The 19,153-nt window shown below is 36.4% G+C and overlaps 1 protein-coding gene across 3 annotated transcripts in view; it reads right to left on the reverse strand.

Annotated features, from left to right (window-relative positions):
* LOC145688519 (lysine-specific demethylase 5A-like) overlaps nt 1–19,153 on the reverse strand; it is a 155,794-nt gene that overhangs the window by 43,026 nt on the left and 93,615 nt on the right. For all 3 annotated transcript variants that reach the window (XM_081762872.1, XM_081762870.1, XM_081762871.1), the window contains 6 exons: nt 19,069–19,153; nt 14,423–14,631; nt 13,420–13,558; nt 9,374–9,565; nt 3,792–3,944; nt 1,430–1,586 (listed from right to left, as the gene is read on the reverse strand). The exon at nt 19,069–19,153 is cut by the window's right edge and continues 174 nt beyond it. In XM_081762872.1, coding sequence (XP_081618998.1) covers nt 1,430–1,586; nt 3,792–3,944; nt 9,374–9,565; nt 13,420–13,558; nt 14,423–14,631; nt 19,069–19,153 — 935 coding nt within the window. The remainder of the gene's footprint in view (nt 1–1,429; nt 1,587–3,791; nt 3,945–9,373; nt 9,566–13,419; nt 13,559–14,422; nt 14,632–19,068) is intronic.

Consider the following 19,153-nt stretch of genomic DNA (forward strand, 5'->3'; position numbering starts at 1 on the left):
ATGAAGCGTCCACTCAAAAGACGAAATTTTGACAACAAAGATGACACCACTTCTGAAGTAGAAACATTGTTTCAAGCTCAAAGTTCACCCTTCTACAAAAATGGCTTACGCAAGGTGAAAGACCGCTGGCAAAAATGTGTCACGAAGTATGGCGACTACGCAGAGGACTAATGCTATCATAGTCTTATAGGTATGCACACCTGCTTCCTTCCAGGTGAATGCACGATCTTTTCTGATACCCTCTCATATATATAAATAATAAAAGTAATCGAGATTTTAGCATTTGACACACCATACACTTATGTATCTGTCAATATGTTCTGCGAAAATTTAATCCGGTGTGGTTAGGATGTGTGAAGAAGAAAGGAGTAAATCAACCTCAGTTGGAATGTTGATGCTGTAATATACTTTTAAAAACACGTTTCCATAGTAATTATCGTTTATTATTACTATTATCTATTAATTAATTAACAAAAATAATTTTGATGCAATATAATATCATTGAGTTTTCTCCATCATTCTTATTACTTGAGTCTGAAATAGGTCAAGAATAAGGAGAGTGAATTTAGCTTACCTTAAAAAAGACGTTCCATGATAAATATCGTGAAAATTACGCCATATCATTAATCATACAGATTATTCTCTTTGAGACTTGAAGTAACTTCTATTGTTTACAGCTGAAATTAGTCAGAGATGTTTTCTTGGATGCCACGTTCACTGGATATAATATCATGCACTCTTGAGATTCCGTTTACAAATTTATCGTATTGTTCAGTGACGTCACCGACTATGACAAAGTCGAAAATGACGAGTTAACTTGAAAATTAAGTCATTTAGTTTTAAGTCCCACCTTACGCTCTGTGATTAGACGGATGAGTAATTATGGAGAACAGGTGGAATGAAAATGGAGAGGACAACCTCGAGAAAACCCACGAACACATTGTCAGCCACCACATGTGGCTGGAATAGGACTAAAAGTGACCGCTCTACCACTACTCTATACCCCCACTCAAGCACTGAATACCAGCCTTTATTTCTCTTGTCTTGCTATTCTTTACTTGACTCCATATTTCTAGCATGTTACTTGACATGTTATAAGAACAATATCATTTGCTTGAACTCTCTATCTACTTATTGGACACCCTATACACATGTGCAATTTCTGTGTTAAACTAAATTTTTTGAGTCAAGCACTGGTGGTGCAAGCAAAAATTCAAAATTCTTGCCGGCTTCTGTAGTTACATAATTTAAACAGGAAACGTAATTAAAAAAAACAGTATAATCAAAATATACTGAAACTACATATACAGTCTCGATTTCCGAGTTTCATGAATGTTCTAAAATATTGTGAGGTACAAACAAAAGCAGACGTTTATTTTCTAATTAAAACACAAATATGAATATCATAAAGCAAAGTGAAAAATCTTACCATGGAACCAATCTTTGCACAATTCACATTGTAGCATCACTCCAGACCATCCTTTACGACAGAGGCAATACTTCGAGTCTCCTGTATCTTTCGCCCTCTTTTGCAGGTTTTTAATTCGAAGCAGTCTCATAGCCTCCATTTCCCGGTTGCTAGCTGCCTATATATATAAAGAGCAATGATGTATCAATGGAACGTTTGGAAATTAATGAACTATTTACATTTGACTAAATAATATTAATGACTATGCATGAAAGTTGTTTACTGTTTTCAATATTAAAGAACTCAATAACAAATCTATCTTTTTATTTTATTGAGTTTTTCGCTACTCAATTCTTTAATATTGGAACCATTAAAAATATGTCTTTCGTATCGTTTATTTACATACGATTTCTCAGTATATTTGCAAAATCCACCTCAGTTATAGAATAGAATTGATATGTAAACAAAAACACATTATTTCTTTATTATAATAAGTCATATTAAGTTACTAGCTGAATATACCCATTCTTCGCATGGGGCTGTATTTGGAAGTAAACGCCTGTGAGAGTATCACCATTCATTTCAGCGACCGCGAAAACTATGGATTTGACACTAATATCGGTCATTTTGGATTACTTTTACATATCTCAAACCCTACTCCCGGTGACCTCCGGCCCGCAGCCGAACGGGGTGAATTTGGAAGTTAATGCGATCGGAGTTTCACCATTGATTTCAGCGACCGCGAAAACTATGAATTTGACGCTAATATCGGTCATTTTCTACTAAACGCCTCCCCCCCCCCCCGAGACACCCTGGTTCCAAATTTTGAAAAATAAATAAATAAATAAATAAAAACGCTTCGTCTTGATCTGCGGCCTGGACCTACGTATCCATGACCAAAATTTGGTAATTCTCGGTCCACTCGTCTGGTCCCCAGGCCGCACACAAACAAACTCTTTATTTTATTTATATTAGATAATAAAGATCTCAACAAACTCATCAGTCACTTCCCGTTGTCGAACAGTCTTGAAATTATCTATGCGTATGCTTGGTACACAAGTAGCCAAGTGAGTTTCATTCCACAGCGTGCAACTTCAGTAAACTTCCAAACTATGGGAATTCAATACTGAAACTTGTAGTAGTATCTATAACTACTGGTTGTAAATGATTAATAAGATACAACATAGAAGCTGATTATCAAACGCTGAATTCATATTATAAAGCCAAAGCCATTACTTGCTATTCCTTACTGTTTCTGTTTTATGATGATAAAGGTTGAAACAGGAAATCGTTAATTTGAACCACTTCCAGACAGAATACATGGTTAAGGAAGAAGACAGAACCTACTCTTGGGAAGCTGATTCGATTGCAGAAAGCTGCATCTCAACCTCTCTTACCGTCTCCGCTCTATGGAAATCAGCATTGAAACCGGAGGTAGTAGTAAATTTAAACCACTTCTGGTTTTGGTGGTGTTGCAAGTTGCCATCGTATGTTCCCTTGACACCCTGAACTGATTGCAGAAAACCGCCTGTCGCTATAGATTACATTTTTTGTTCTATGCTGATAAATGTTGAAACCGGAAATCGTTAATTTGAACCACTTTCGGTTTAAACAGAGGGTTAGTGGAGAAGGCGGGATCTATTCTTGGGAAGCTGAATTAATTGCAAAAGTCCGCATCTCGATATTTCTTGCTCTGATATCTGTCAACAGACGGACGGACGGTCAAACTTGTTGTATACACTTTACGACACTTACGCATAGCATAGTTTGGATGTCTAATAAATCGTAAAGGGCGGTCCAAAAAGTGTTGGGAAATTCAAATAAAATCAAAAATATCTAAGAAATATATAATAGCATAGTCTGTATGAATGATATGGAAAAGGGGGCAAACCTAACAGGACGTATGATTATTCTGAAATACGGTATCTAGTATTTTACTGATTTTAAATGACTATACGTTGAATAATTCTACCTGACGGACATTTCAAACAAACCATTTTCGAATGTGGCAGCACGCTTTATGTAGGTATCAACTTAGCAAAAGAACAAATTAATAACGATTTTAGGAAAACTCATTTTAGGGGTGTAAGAATTGTATGCCACGACAAAATCTATCTATTTCGGATGAAAGAAAGCGATTTAGCTAAATCTCTTTGGGAAAGTTCAATCTAGTGGCGGCTATGGGAAAATTCAATTTCAAAGTATGTCAGGTTTTCGTGAAATGGTGACCCTTTTTAGATGAAAGTGATTTACGTAGACCTACACTTCGGGAAACTTAACTTACAAGTCATTTTGAAAAAACTAATTTGCGCACCTAAAGGTAATTGTATACCGAAGGCAGTTACTTTTCCTAAGGGTTTTTAGAGGAACTTGGCTTAAGTACCTTGAAAGCAGCAACTACTTTTGCTGGAGGCGGTGGCAAATCTTTTCCTTCCGATGCAGTCGCAAAGATCTGTAGTGGCACGGAATCATCTTTTCCTCTTCTTTTCTTTGCTTTTAAGCTATCAATTCCAACTTCCAATCTCGGAGAGAGAACCTAGGAAAGAAGAAAAACTCTTACTGGCAAAACAAAATTATGTATATAAACTTTGCAGCGTGATTCAAAATATGTCGTTGATTACATTACGAAACATCGGTAAGTACTTTTCCTCTTTCTTTAGAAGAACAACTTAGAAATAGCACATTCGAATAAATAACTCTCACTGAAAGAAAGCTATTAATTTCAGAAAACCATTTAGAGATATAATCGCCTTGTTAGGTAACAGACTCATACGTATCGGATCCATGTGTGATATCTGTCTCAATTTTGACACGCTTCTTCTTCATATGAGCAATGGTATAACATTCAAAATGCTAACAGTGAAATATAACCAGCCTATTCTTTTCCTAACACAATAAAACCTGTTAATCTGGCCAGCTCCACGTTGGCTATTCGCTGTAGCCTTTTTAAAGCTGCACCATTTTGGAAATCCAATTTTAACTCAGTTTTGTACGAACAGTGAAAGACGCATTTTATTTAACGTATTATTACTACAGTAAGAAGCTTCTGAAATGCAGTTGACATTATTTTGAAATAACAAGTATTATTATTAAGAAGAAGAAGAGGAAGAAGTGAATTTTAAATTAAACTTACTTTTAGCGTATGTTCAATCTGGATATTAATCTGTGAAAGTCATAAGCAAGAAAACTTACTTCAACACTTGCAACTAATAGTGTTATTAAAAGTATTTATGACTAGAGATGAATATATAAGTTACTGAAATGCATCACTAAAATTAAAAATTGTTGTAATTAGCCAAATTATTTTTATTTCAGAAACTCAAAGTAAAGCAAATCGTATCAATCAGCTTGAAAAGTTTTCGGGTTTATTTAAGTAATCATTAGGACAGTAGATATAATATTACGTTTGAAGAGTTATCATATTTAAATAGCAATGCCATCTAGTTTGCAATATATGTAGCCACTGTGTTTTAAATGTCAAGTGTTTCTAGTCATCTGTTTTACTTGAACTTGCTTGCGTGAGTCTAATTTACCCAATTTACGCAGAAGCGCAATGTAGTCAGCTCAAAATAAGACGAAGCTCCCTCGCTAGCGTACGCGCCTTTGGCGTGGGAAACCCGGGTTCGATTCCCGGCGGGAGCTTATGTGGTTCGGATTCCACGTTAATAAGTAGATCCACGTCTCATATAGCCTCGCTGCTGAAAGGGACGCTAAACTAAAATCAACCCAACCCAACTCAAAATAAGACTATTGTGCTTGGAAATTATGCGTCTAAAAGAAAGAAAAACGAAAGAAGGTTCTCAAAATTTAAACCTAGAAAATATGACGCTCGATGATGATTTTCGACGTGGAAGGCTCTTGATCCCAGATAATGATAAACCAACTGGATATGCAAACAATAATTGGAGTCCTCGTCTGGAGACACAAATTGCACTATGTGGTAACGTCGCAAATAAAGAACCATAGATCTACCAATCTATCAAATAGTTCTGTCGATTCTTTCCAGATGGCAGCTAAAGTCGATATTCATTGACACTAGCATCATTTATTAGTTCAGCCCTCGATTCGACTGCTTGTTGTATTTGTAGAGTAATGCTAATGGCTCCAAGTTAATCTACGGCGTTGCCACATTGTGAAATTTTGATTCCCCATAGCGGCTAAAGGAGGCCCCGGAGGGCATTTCATTAAATAATATTTTCGCTTTATTTTGGCCTGTAGAATAGTGCTTTGCGGTCCGTGGGCGCCATTCTTAGAACACCCGATATATATATATAGCGGGTCCATCAAAAAATATACACACATGTCATAGAAAATTTATTTTCCAACCTACATTTCTGGGAAAAGTAAGTTACAGTCCACCTTGAAAGAGAAGCGTACTTTCTGCCGAAACAATGTTCCAAATGGTGGTTGAAGTAAATGCTCAAAATGGTGGCATTCAGTATCGATATATTTCTGAGTACAGGTCACGACTGCTTTCGCGTTCTTCGCACCGGAGTGTCCAATGGTATTCCTATGAACACCGTTTGAATCTCATCCCAAAATGTGTACAGGTTACGTGGTTTATGATAATGTTCCTAGTATTTTACTGCGCCCCATAAGAAAAAATTTAGCGGGGTAAAGTCTGGAGAGCGTGTAGAAAACTCGATTGGTCCTCTGCGTCCTATCCACTGGCCTGGTTCATTCTGATTCAGGTATGCTCGACATTCTTATGATAATGCAGCAGGGCGCCATCTTGTTGGTAATAAATCAGTAAACGCTGTTAGGTACTTTTCGCCAATTACAGAACCGTCAAAATGGAAAAAGCTCAAGGAGTCCGCTAGGAGACAAACCACACTACACACTTATAAAAGGCAAATACACGCCATTTTCAACAAGAACGCGGGGATTATCTTCAGTCCAGTACACACAATTATATCTATTGGCAGTTCCATTAAGTTTGAATTGTGCTTCTTTCGATCAAACAATGCTACCTATTAATCCCGGTTCACGTGCAACCATAAACCCATTCACAAAATTGTATTCTGCAATCTCGGTCGTCACTACTTAGCTGCTGCATCAACCTTGGAATATACACATGCAACTTATCTTTCTTCAGTATGCGTAACACCTACTAGCATTTGCACCGCTCTCAGTGTGCCTTAAGATTTTTGTGGTGAACACTGAAATAGTTCCAACACCGAAACTAAGGATTCAGCATTTGTAGCCGTGCGAGGTCGCCTGATCGGCCATTCTGCACATCACACATATTTCATGAACCTTGAATTTGTATCGCAGATCTGTAATTGTTGTCCTTGAAGTTCCATACTCACGTCCTCACTGTCTCCGAACCGCAGCAACATTCTCAAACTTCCAGTATCACTTAATAACCTGTTTCCGCTCTTCAAAACTCAAACATTCGTCCATCATGTTGATATTACTTTATTGTTACTAACAGGGTTGCACAGCTAGACCGATGGTTCTGCTGCCACCTGTTGAGGAACATTACTTTTTCCCCAGAAATTTAACCTTGTAGGTTGGAAAATAAATTTTCTATGACAGTTCAAAGTGTGTATACATTTTTTTTTTCGCACCTAGTGTATACAATAGATACGCTTATCAATGCAATTAAGGTTGGATCTGTAGAAGTTACAAAACAAAAACGATTTGCCTTTGTATAGATTAATAACATGTGACGAGGAATATTGTTAACAAAAACCACAAAGAATAGTAATTTGATGTAGATAAACACCTTTGATGCATGTCAAAGCCTAAACTGCATACAAAGATGCTGACGGAATGTCTGATGCTCAGTTCCTGAAGCTCACAAGCTGGTTCTAGCATCACAGCGTAGTCTTATAAATGAAATATTTACAACAATTGTATCGAGAAGTTTCTACTTTGCTCATGACAATACAAAAACGTATATTGGAAGGATGATCATGACGAAATTAAACATCAGACATAGATATGAGCTCTCATCAACCATATTCCCCAGATTTGTTACCAACTGACGGATTCTTACGTTGTTTCACGATTCACGTTTTCAGAACTTAAACTTTCAGGGTGATTCAACATTTAATGCAATATACAATTACTGGCTCACTGAAGGGAATACTTTCGCAGCATATTATATGTTGGAACGAAGTCACTCAAAGAAAACATAGAAAACTATTAACACCAAAACATAGTTGAAACCACCATTATAATGAAATGTTCTCTACTGAATTGTCTCCGTATCTGACGAAGCATTTAACGAAAGTTATGGTATTCCTTTCCTAAGCAATGTTTACACCAATTGGAACAAAAGACTCCCAAAACGAGAATATTTACTAGAAAATAGCACACAGCGTAACAGTAACACTACTAACAAGGAAAGTACTTGGGCTCGAACGGGTGAATATGCACAAGAAGGAAACTAAGTGTAATGTTAGCACCCCGGAAGCAAACAGTGATGTCAGTTTTTCTGCAAAATGCTGTAAACGTCCGCAAGAGCAGGACAAAGTAGAGAGCATGCCATAACTACACTGCGTCTATAGAGTCTGACCCTGGGCCATTTTTGCGGAAACGGATTGGGTGGATGGAAAAATCGGAGAACACATACCTGTATCCCTTTATTTTTAGGAGTACGCAGTTTGAATGAAGAAGAACAGGGCCCCACGAGTGTCTCAGACAGGATCCAACCAAAATTTTCAAATAATAAGGGGGATCAAGCAGTATAACGTTTGAAAGGTATTGTGAAAAGAAAGAATATAAAACACCCCGAGTCTCTACGCACACCCTGTACAAAATGGTAGACAGGCAAACTGTCAACACCGTTGTCATGAAAGTGTCTGTGACCATCATTTTGTATAGGGTGCGCATACAGACTAGGGACTTCCTAACGTCTGACAACAATACATCACTTGTACTGTGTGACTCTTGTTCGGGACACAAGGATGAACATATCCTCCGAGATGCCTGTGTAGGAAAACGTGTCGATATGAAACTCATGCCACCAAAAACTACAAAATGTGCTCAAACTTTGGACGTATATTTCTTTCGGTAATGAAAATTGTACGCCAAGCGAATTACTATGTCCAGTTCCGTTATCGTGTACAGCGGCCGAATTTACATGATCGTTCTTTCTCCTGAAATTACATTCAGTCATGTATAGTCAGTTCTCGGTAGATATCTATGAACCAATACTCCCTTACGCATAGCTGAAAGCTGGTTATGACAATGGTGAACCTATACAAGCTTTCAAAAGTGTGATCGATGTGGCTTTCTATACGGACATTACAGAGTGTCCAGTGTTGACATGTGACAATTGTTCTTTTGTTACCTGTGCGTTCTGTAGTATTCCGTACTGCTTTGATCATTTATTGACAATTCTCATGTGAACTTAGAGTTACGCCACGTTATCTACATGCGCCTCCTACTGTGACCTCTCGTGGAGGTTTCTAACATCTTGCAGACAAACGAAGTCACCATTTGCTTGAAGGTAAGGGGACTTTTGTTTCATCTTGTTTCTTTTCACAATACCTTTCCAATGATCTACTACTTGACCCCCTTACCATTTGACAATTTTGGTTGGACCCTGCCTGCGACCCTCCGGGGGACCCTTGGACATAACTTTTTCATTCAAAATCCTAAAAATAGTGGGATACGATTTTCCCATCCACCGAACCGTTTCCGCAAAAATGCTCCGCGGTCGGTCAGATTTTCTAGACGCCCTGAAATTATGGAGCATTCTCTACTTTGCCTTGTTTTTGCGGACGTTTCCAGTATCTTGTAGAAAAACGGACATCACTGTTTGCTTCCGAGGTGCTAACATTAGACATGGTTTCCTTTTTGTGCGTATTCAATCGTTCGAGCCCAAGTACTTTCCTTGTAAGTACACTTTAAGCTCTTCCGCTAAAATGCTTCAAGCAGATACAGGGAAAGTAGAGTGTATTTTTTTCATAGTATATATATATATATAAAATATTCTCAATTGACACTACTTACCTCCAAGACTGTAGCGTTGGAGTTTTTCTTCAAGAAAAGTTTAGCTGCAAAGTCTTTCCACATCTTTGCTGCAAATATATTGTTTTCTAGAACAGATAAACCTTTCAGATCCACGGGAATAGTACGACCTTTAGCTGTCAACGATTCCAATACGTCTATATAAGGGTACATATTAGTTTCGTGGTAGGAATTCTGAAAATAAATTTTGAAAAAGGACCGATAAAAATCCACTGAAAAAGGATTTTAAAAGCCAATCTCACACTATCTTCTAGTAATACCCAAAGAAACTGCAAGACAATCCAACCAATTATAATAAACATATAGCTTACTCACTGGTGTTGCACCTGTAGAACTTATTTTCGATATTGTTTCAGAGTTCACCTCTCTCTCTCTCTTCGCCTGTTAGCGTCGAGAAGTAAGACCTAGTATTGATTAATCCCTATAATGTAAAAATGCCTTTTTCTAACAGAAAGTGTAGAGTTAAAAATATTTCAGAACAGTCTAGCCAGCAATTACCACAAACACTTCAAAATACAGAATTGGTTATTGGAATTCTAAAATGTTTTAACCACAAAACTTACTAACTCTATTGCTTAAGGAACTCAGAGGTTCAATGTCAGACTCATAGAAGTTCTCTATTGACTTCTTCCGCCATTCACTATTCCCGTCCTTCTTGGGTCCAAATATTCTCCTCAGGATTTTATTCTCAAATACTTTCAGTCTGCAGTCTTACCTCAAAGTAAGCGACCACGTATCACAACCATACAGCACAACAGGCATAATAATCATTTTATAAATATAGCTTCAAATTCTTCGAAAGAATTTGCGAGCACAAGAGTTTGGACTGAATAAAATGAATTCTCTGCTTTCGTCGATATTTAATTCCTTCGTGGCTATAGTAATGGTCTTTTAATAATGATCCTAGATATTTGAAAATGATACCAGATATTGATCCTAGATTCCTAAACTGAAAATTATTTTTATATGCACAAATTAACAGGAAAATTCATAGTATATGTATAAATCAAATAAGGTTAAATTTGTGTCATATAAATTGTTGCCAGATTCACACTATACAAGACTTGCTCGTGTATGACTTCTCTGACCAACGGCAAAAAACTGTCTACAGCTGAATAAAATTCGTTTCCATGAACTTCGTATCTTTCAATAAAGTTATTATATTAGTAAAAAAAATCCCAACCTTTGTTCACGTTATCTTGATTCGCATTCAATATTGGTCCACCGCAAAGTCAAGGGACTTCACGCACCAGAGATACAAGCAGCAAATCATTATGGGCCTTATGCAGAGTCATTTTGAAGCGCAATTAGTGCCGTACTAAAGAGTTCGACTAACATTAAGTCTCGTGCAGTAGTCAGTGGTTTAGTATGACGCTAATCATACGTCAAAACGACTCTGCATAAGGCGGTATATGCTTTAAAAAGATTCATAATTTTAGACGGGTTGAATGGATCATATATTATACCAGTAAACGGCAAAATATTTTCAAATATTCTTACTTTTACCTTGGCGACTTCAATGAGTTTTTCATAAATTACTAATTAGTTTTGGCTCCAAGAAAATAACTGTGCAAAGGCATGTTTTAGGGACATCAAATTGGCAGTGAAACAATTAGCAAGTCGCGTGAAGCAGAAGGTTAATCATTGCAGTGTGTTCGTAGTTATATTTTTTCTACTTTAATCACTTGTTTAATCGTCCTAGATTTAAAATATAAATAATGTGTTACATTTGCAACTTAGATTACCGTAATTTTCTGTATTGTAGCTATTTTGTTTGTTTATAACGAAATTATCATTCTAATTTGGATTTATGTCGGAAGAATATGTTATATCTCAGCCTTTATCTCTATGCTAACGGAAGTGGTAGAAATCTACTACTGTTTCCGTTTCCAAAATTGAGTTTCATACAAAAGAAACTGAGAACGAGAGACTGTGTTGATTTATCTTTGGCGTCTCACAAACACATTTATTCTGATCTTAATCCCTATAGCAATCAAGACAAGATTTACCACGACCGGCAAATCCCCGTAGTTAAGGAGTCTACCAGTTTCACAATGTGAAATGAAAAAGCAGTTTTAAAGATGCGAAGGATGAATAACTCGTGGCAACAATTCATACAGCACTAAGCACATTTGGTTTATACAATGCAAGTTTTCCTATCACAATGTGAACACATAAGAACAATTTTCAGTGTTCCGTGATTAATATAGTAGACATTTTTGTAGAATTTTAATATACAGATCTCTGTTTTGAAGTATCTTTAGCTCATTACTTTCTGTGAGAGGAAGATATGTCTTGTGTCAAGCAGCGTAACTAAGAACGCATGTACCTCAACCCCAACCAATTTCTACTTTTATGAAGACAGATAAAATTTACAGAGAACATATTTTTGACTTCGTGTTTTTCATCTAGTCAATCACTACTTACTAATACTATACAAAAAAATCATAAAAAGCTAAGAGAAACAGTTTCTTCCTAAATAAATTAACACGTAAGATGTTTACCACTAATATATGAAAACTCATCAAAACTTCTGGATCCTGTTTGCAATTTTCCAAATCGGGAACCGTTTGGAAGAGGGATTCGTTGACTACTTTCTCAATATCAACAAGGTGACTTTTTTGGTTTTCAATGCTCAAAGATTTAAAGCTTAATCTGTGACATAATGCCACGGATATACAGTGACCAGGCAGAACATAGTGACCATTTACTTGATATCTGGTATGTTCACCTTTGGATCGCAGGACAGCAACAATGTGCTTTGGCATGGAAACAATGAGGCCCTGGTAGATAACTGAGACATGGCGCACCCTCTTAGCACACACAAGTCACTTAGCCACCGTACATTGCGGAGGAAGTCGGTAAGCTCGGATCTTATGTTCAATGACATAATAAAAATGTTCAATTGGATTAAGATCGGGTGAGTTTGAGGGCAACTGCAGCAATTCATCACTGTGCTCTTCGAACCACTGCAGGTACAACGTTGGACCTGTGACAAGGAGCATGGTCCTGCTGAAAAGTTCCCACTGTCAGCTGGAAATATGGTAGACATGTATCCATGTACGTGATCAGCAATGACCTGCCGATTGCTAGGAGGCGTCATCGTGCCCTTTACACACACACACTACTGGGTCTGTAGATGACAATGTGAAGGTTCCCCAAATCGTAACGGAGCCACCACCGGCCTCTCATCATCTTATCCTACAGGTCTCAAAAGATGTTTCCCTGGATGACGACAGGTTCTGACAAGCCATCAACATCATAAAGGCAGTATCCTGATTTATCGGACCATGCAAAGTTGCGCCATTGCTCTGCAGTCCAATGATGATTGGCACTTGCCTATTCTAGTCGTTATCAATTATGTCGTGCGGTTAACATTGATAACACGTGTGGGACATCAGATGAGGAGGTCCATATCTAACAGTGTATGGTGAACTGCATGCTCGAACATACTCGTGTTTTCTAAAGTCTGTTGAAGTTCGGTGATAAGTTTGCTACAGTTTTCGCCCTATCCAGTTGTGCTAAACTCAAGTCTACGACGTGCAACATTTTTAATGACGTGTGGCCACCCCACTTCTTGTGGTTTGGTTTGGTGCTGGTTTTATAGTCCTACAAACCTTTTCCCACCTTTGGAGGATACTAAACACGGCAGATAAGTCGCGCTGTTCCCAGTGGCCTGGCCACACTATTAAACTCGGATATAGCGTCGTCCTTCCCCATTCAACGCAGAATCATCATACTGATTAATCGACTAAAATCCGTCAGCTGGCGATACTCCGTGGCAGTTAGGTCAGCCTGACTTCTCCCCGTTTTCCAGGTTTGTCGCTACCCTGCACTGAATACTACTTCGGCCTAATAGTTCAAGATATTAAGTAATCTGCAAGCGAATATATTCTCAAGCTGTGAATTTACTAATTATTTTGCTAACTGCCAAAATTCAAGAATAACATTACTATAGTAAGATTCAGAGGCATACAGGGTTTTAAATTCAAAATATTTGAAACTAAAATTATCCAAAGTTTACATACTAGCACCGTTTGATATTTAGTATTCCATTCTTTCGCTTTCTTTAAAGCATCCTTTAGCGACGACATAGTTGGCAAAAACGCAGAAATTTCTTCACCTTCTTTGATCAGTGCCTCTACGTCTTGGATGGATTGGTAAGGTCTGAAAAGAAAAGGAAATTGATGGTTTATAAAAAAGTCATTACAGTTCTCTCTAACGGAAATTAACACCTCGAAGAGATTAAACAGAAATTTTTAAATTCTAAGTATTTTCTGGGAAAAACTAACAAAAGTTTCTACCGTTTCTTCGCTCCTGTTTAGGAAATTTAATATCGCTATTCCATAATTAAAATACGTAATTTCCATTTTGCTTAAAGCAAAGGAGAAAACAACTTTCTCATTTATATGAAAAATGCACACCAAAATTTTGGCAAACTACGATTTGCTGTCACATTTTTCTGAAGAAATGCAAGCAAAGTTTAAATCCTACATCATACAGTGTTTATAAGCTATAAAACGTATGTCCTACATACGTTTACAAGATCACTTGAAGACAGTTCTAAAAAGTAGACTTTAAAAAAAAATGTATACAAATAATATTTTAACGTCAACTTTGGAGTAAAAGAATTTCTAATGAAGCATAATAATTTTATTATAATATAATAATACGTAAGCAAGTCCGTTCGGAAATATGGCTATAATTTCAGACAAATACAGCAACCATTTTAATTTAAGCCTCAAATGAAGTTTCTTTTCTCTTCAGCAAACTGCATGGATCAGTTCAGAAAATGACTACATTACAAATGTCTGAATATCTTCTTGAACTCAATTTCTGGAAACTAACGCTCTTACGCATTCATACACATACACAAAGGGACGCGCAAACGAGTCACCTCTCTGATTTTTTTATTTCTTTTCGTGAACCACAGAAAGAAGAAAATGAGTATTGAAGCAAAAGTTACTAAGGTGAAGAATTTTTATAAAAGGCTATCTACCTCTGAACGTGAACGTGACTAACAATACTTACTTGTTGTTAAGACAATTATTAGCTTTTTCCTCCCATTGTTCAATCTGTTTTAGTATGCTTTGTAATTCGGCCATCACTGCCTCTATGCTTGAATGCGGTGGAAGAAGAATACCCGAATTCAAAAAGCCCTGGAGAGCATCTACAGTAACCTGCTGAGGATCTTCTTGTAAGTCCTTAACTTGTTCTAGCCATCGAACTTGCTGCAACTTCTGGAAATGGATGAAGGCACAAAAGACACAAAAATTTAATTTGCTTGTTGGATAGTACATATGAACATTCAGGTTTAAGAGGGAAGAAATAAAGTACATTTAAAAACACTTGTACTCTTACCGTAGGTAGAAATGAATTACACTAAGGCATAAATAAGTGTATTTATATCTTTTAACGTCTCTCAAATAGTCGAATGCCTAAAACACATGTTTCAGTGTGCATGGTTTTAGTGAGGTACACGGAATACTTTGGAATACACTTTCCATTAGAGGTTTTCTCCTCATAGTCTAAGAACTCAAAGCAACATTCTATTAACGAGCTTTCATTTAGTTTGGTGTTTCAAATGATTATGCATGTGAAAACAGACGTATTATATATTTCAGGAATTAGTATTTCGCCCTTGCCATGAAATAAGATTATTCCCAAAACGACAAACATGACAGCTCTTAAGCAAAGAATATTTCATTATTTTATTTATTTATTTTTTCATTCCAAGCACAGTGTTTTATGCTAATGAGACTGAGCTCCCATTAGGACTAAGATGAAAACTTGTTAAGACCTCTCTATTACAAACAAGAAATACCTAATCAAAAAACTAAAAGCTTCCTCTTACGAATCAAGGAGTATATAAATTATCCATATATATATATATATATATATATATATATATATATATATATATATAATTTTTTTCGCTAAGTAGCCACTGGATAATTATCATTGATCAAAACTGAATAATGAAGGCCACTATCCATTAGTCGTTTATCAACACACTACATAATTATTTCGTGCTTGCAAAAAAAATACAACATTGATAAGAAGTGACTAACTTCATATTTATCTGGTCTAGAAGTAGATTGTTTAAGTCATGAATGAATCGATGAAATATATCTTGATTGCAATTATTCATACTCTCTTTTTAAGAGTATTAAACGTAGTGCTTTCAAACATTTTAAAACACCGACAAAGTACCTGATACTCTTATCCATATTCATTATGGTATTTTTGTACATAGGGCAAAACCAACAAGTACTTCACTTTGTTTTATTTTTTAGTTTCTCCTACCTATCTAATGGGGTAGGAAATTCTCAACATGTTCCTGTATGAAAAACAAATCTAGTGCTTGTAAAAGAATTAATTCAGTAGCTGTTGTTAATTTTTCTCATAGTCTAGAAATTTCTCCGTACAAAATCTCTATGTAATGCATAGTTAGTTTAGTTTCATTAAGGGAAGATCGTATAACAATTTTCAGAATATAGGAAAAGCAAACTGCAAAATCTAACCTCACAGGGTGCTTTGTAATTGACAAACATTAACATTTGGAAAACTTAAAAACACTGGAAGCATTTGAAAGATAGCTACGTATTTTACGCACAGAAAAAAAAGTAAGGATGTAGGAAGCAACAAAAACAGGTATATTTCGGTTAACATATGCTAAGTGGGAATTGCATTATTGTCCATTTAATACTGTGCTGACTGGGATAACCTATCACTGGAAGAAAAAGTCGAAACTAGCACGGTTCATGTATTCCGAGTTCTGATTTTGTTTTACGTTTAAGTAGCTCTGTAATCATGAAGGATAGAACCTGAAATGAGATCCGAACCTGTAGTAGAAATTTTGTGCGGTGCACTGTACTCTCTGTCAAATAAGTAAATGTACACCTGCTTGTGAGTTTGGCATTCCTACACCGACTAGTGTGACGAATATGATAAATTAGACAAAGCTCCACTTTTGTGGAGAGAGGCGATGAAAGTCTGGAATACATTACGTAAGAAAGCAGAAGTTGTAAATACAAGTAACGCATATTATAGATAAGTGATGATAGCATAAGAGAAATACGAAATAATCTATGAAATAAAGAAAAGGAAAGTATCATAGAAGCATAGAAGATTTGAAGTAGGAACACAGAATTCGATTGCAGTAAAGACATCAATGACAATATATTCATGGCAAAATGGTCGTGATCTAATGGTTAAGATAGCCGACTACGAATCTGAAGGGACCATAGTTTGAATCCACTCATAGTATTCTTTAATTTTTTATTTTATTTTTTACAATTCTTCATAGTCCAAATGTCTTAATATTTTACTTTAAAATAAGGTAGAAATGCCACTGTCTTTGAAAAACAAGTTTGTATGAACATAAAAACAGAAGTGTTTATTTAGGACAGGAGTAGGGAGCTTGAAGCCACCTGCAGCCTTCCAGAACCATAAAGTGCAGCCTTGTGAACATGTGAAAAATGTTAAATTATACAAGGACTATGAAACATACTTCTGAAAAAGTAAATGGAAGATACATTATCTTCTTAATATGTTATAGAGCTATACGTTTTCATGTAAATTATTAATATAACTCTAATAATTGCAAAACAGCTACAAGAATTATATATGTCCAAATTATCATATGTGACCTCCTTGGGAAAAGGGGATTCTCAGTGTGGCCTTTAAAACAAAAAAAAGATTCCCTATCCCTGATCTGGGGGATAAAAGTAAGGGAGATTTCACAGTTATTGCCGAGAAGTATGTGCAGTAATTCATGCACGTAGCTCACAGAGTATCATCTAGAACATTCATTCTGAGAAACAAAGCAATGCGTCCACGTGGTCAAGAGTTGACAGTAGTTCAACGTGATGAAATTGCGGGTTGTGCATCACAAGGTCAGAATACATCTCAAATCGTCAGAGCACTTCGTTGCAACGACAAATTGTTCTCAAAATGCTTGGAAGTAAATGAAGTGAATCTTCCTCCAGATCAGATGGATCTAGGGCAACAAGCAACTGCAACTCAGGATGAAGCGTTGATGGAATAGTTCAAGAACAATCCAACAAGTCATAGATCCCTCTTGCGGGACGTAGAGTACGGCTGTTTCCAAGAGACTAAAGGCAAAGACTAAAAGGCAGTCTACCAGACAAACGTTCTTACCCAACAATGAGGATCTCGATACGGTACACATATTCATAAAATACTAACATAGATTAGTAAAAGTACGAAATCTGAGCAGAGACATCAAAAGGTATAGGAATCATAAGAGTCTAAAGCTAACATTGTAATATATGGCAATTTTATTTGCACGTTAGTCTCCGAACTCTCATCGCTAGTCTAGTAGCTAGCGCGTGTATTTTTGGTGCACGTGGTCCCGGGTTCGATTCCCGGTAGAAGAGCAAAGGAAGTTAATTTCATAATCATTCACTTCACTTATCATTAGTTTCCTTTAGCCTAAGGGACATAATCGTGGGACGTTAAACTTGGAAACATGTGCAATATACACGAAAGCAACAACCATGATGCTATGGAGCAGATCAACCCGAACGTAAAAGGTCTGAACAAAATGCTGGATGATACCAAGAAAGGAGGACCACTAGATCAAAGAATTAATACATGAAGAAAAAAAAATATCCATACCACCCATAACAAAAACTTACTATTTGAGTGTATAAAGAACACAATTCCTCTTTAATGACGAGTAACTAACTGACCATCGTCAATTGCAGCATTCAAATTAAAGGGGTGGTAACGAAATTTATGAACACCGTGTATATAAATATCTTAAATGGGCCAACATTTCGTGACACACTCTAATACAGTCTTGTTCAAAAAATCCTGGCCAGCTGCCTTGATTTGAAAGTTTATATTCTGACAACTGTATGTAGGAAATTCTACTGCTTAGTCTATAAATAAAAATCTTACCTGGACAAATAAACCCACACTTGACTAACTTAATTCCAACTGTAAGAATACAAGGCTTTTCAAAAAGAGGTGGACGGCTAAGTTTTCTTGAACAAGACTGTACATGTCAGAACGTCTTTCAGTCAAGAAGGTGAATCAGAGAGAAGCTATCGTACATGAGAAATCTGGAGTGTAAACATGCCAAACATGTTAATTTTTTTTTGCCAAAAAAGTGAACTCCCAGGTTTTTCTAAATGCGAAACATTTCTAAGGATTATATTTGTGCTCGTATTATGTTGGGCAAGTTGAAGAAAAAGGGTGAAAGGGGGTACTCTTCTATTAACATTTGCGCAGTTTTCTACCTGGTCCACCTACAAATGTATTTTATGTCAGGTTACTATCAGTGACAAGTATCTCCGAAACTGGCAAAACAAAAACAAAAACAAAATAAAAAAATACAATAGATATTACAGATGCACGTAACATTTTTTATCTAGTAAGCTTTCAGTTACTGCGTTGGGCATGTTCCGCTTAATAAATTATTACTTAAATGGAATTCTACATAAAAATCATGGATATATATATATATATATAGGTAGATAGATATAGATATATAACAATTTCCCGCTTAACCTTTTCTTTTTACGTGCAAGTTTCATTGCACTGTCTTTTTGATAAATATTCAAAGATGAACTAACTACACTGAGAATGTATCTAGCTTTGTACTGTATTATTCTAATTTTTGTTTTAAAAATTAAAAAGCCTCTTACCTCCTTGAGATTATGAACTATAGGCAGCTCAATATCCAAAGAGAGCCCCGACTCTATGCATTTTGCAATTTCCTCAGATTCTGGA

This window comes from Thermobia domestica, chromosome 6 (genome assembly GCF_964235325.1).
Source record: "Thermobia domestica chromosome 6, izTheDome1.hap1.1, whole genome shotgun sequence".
Taxonomy (NCBI): Eukaryota; Metazoa; Arthropoda; class Insecta; order Zygentoma; family Lepismatidae; genus Thermobia; species Thermobia domestica.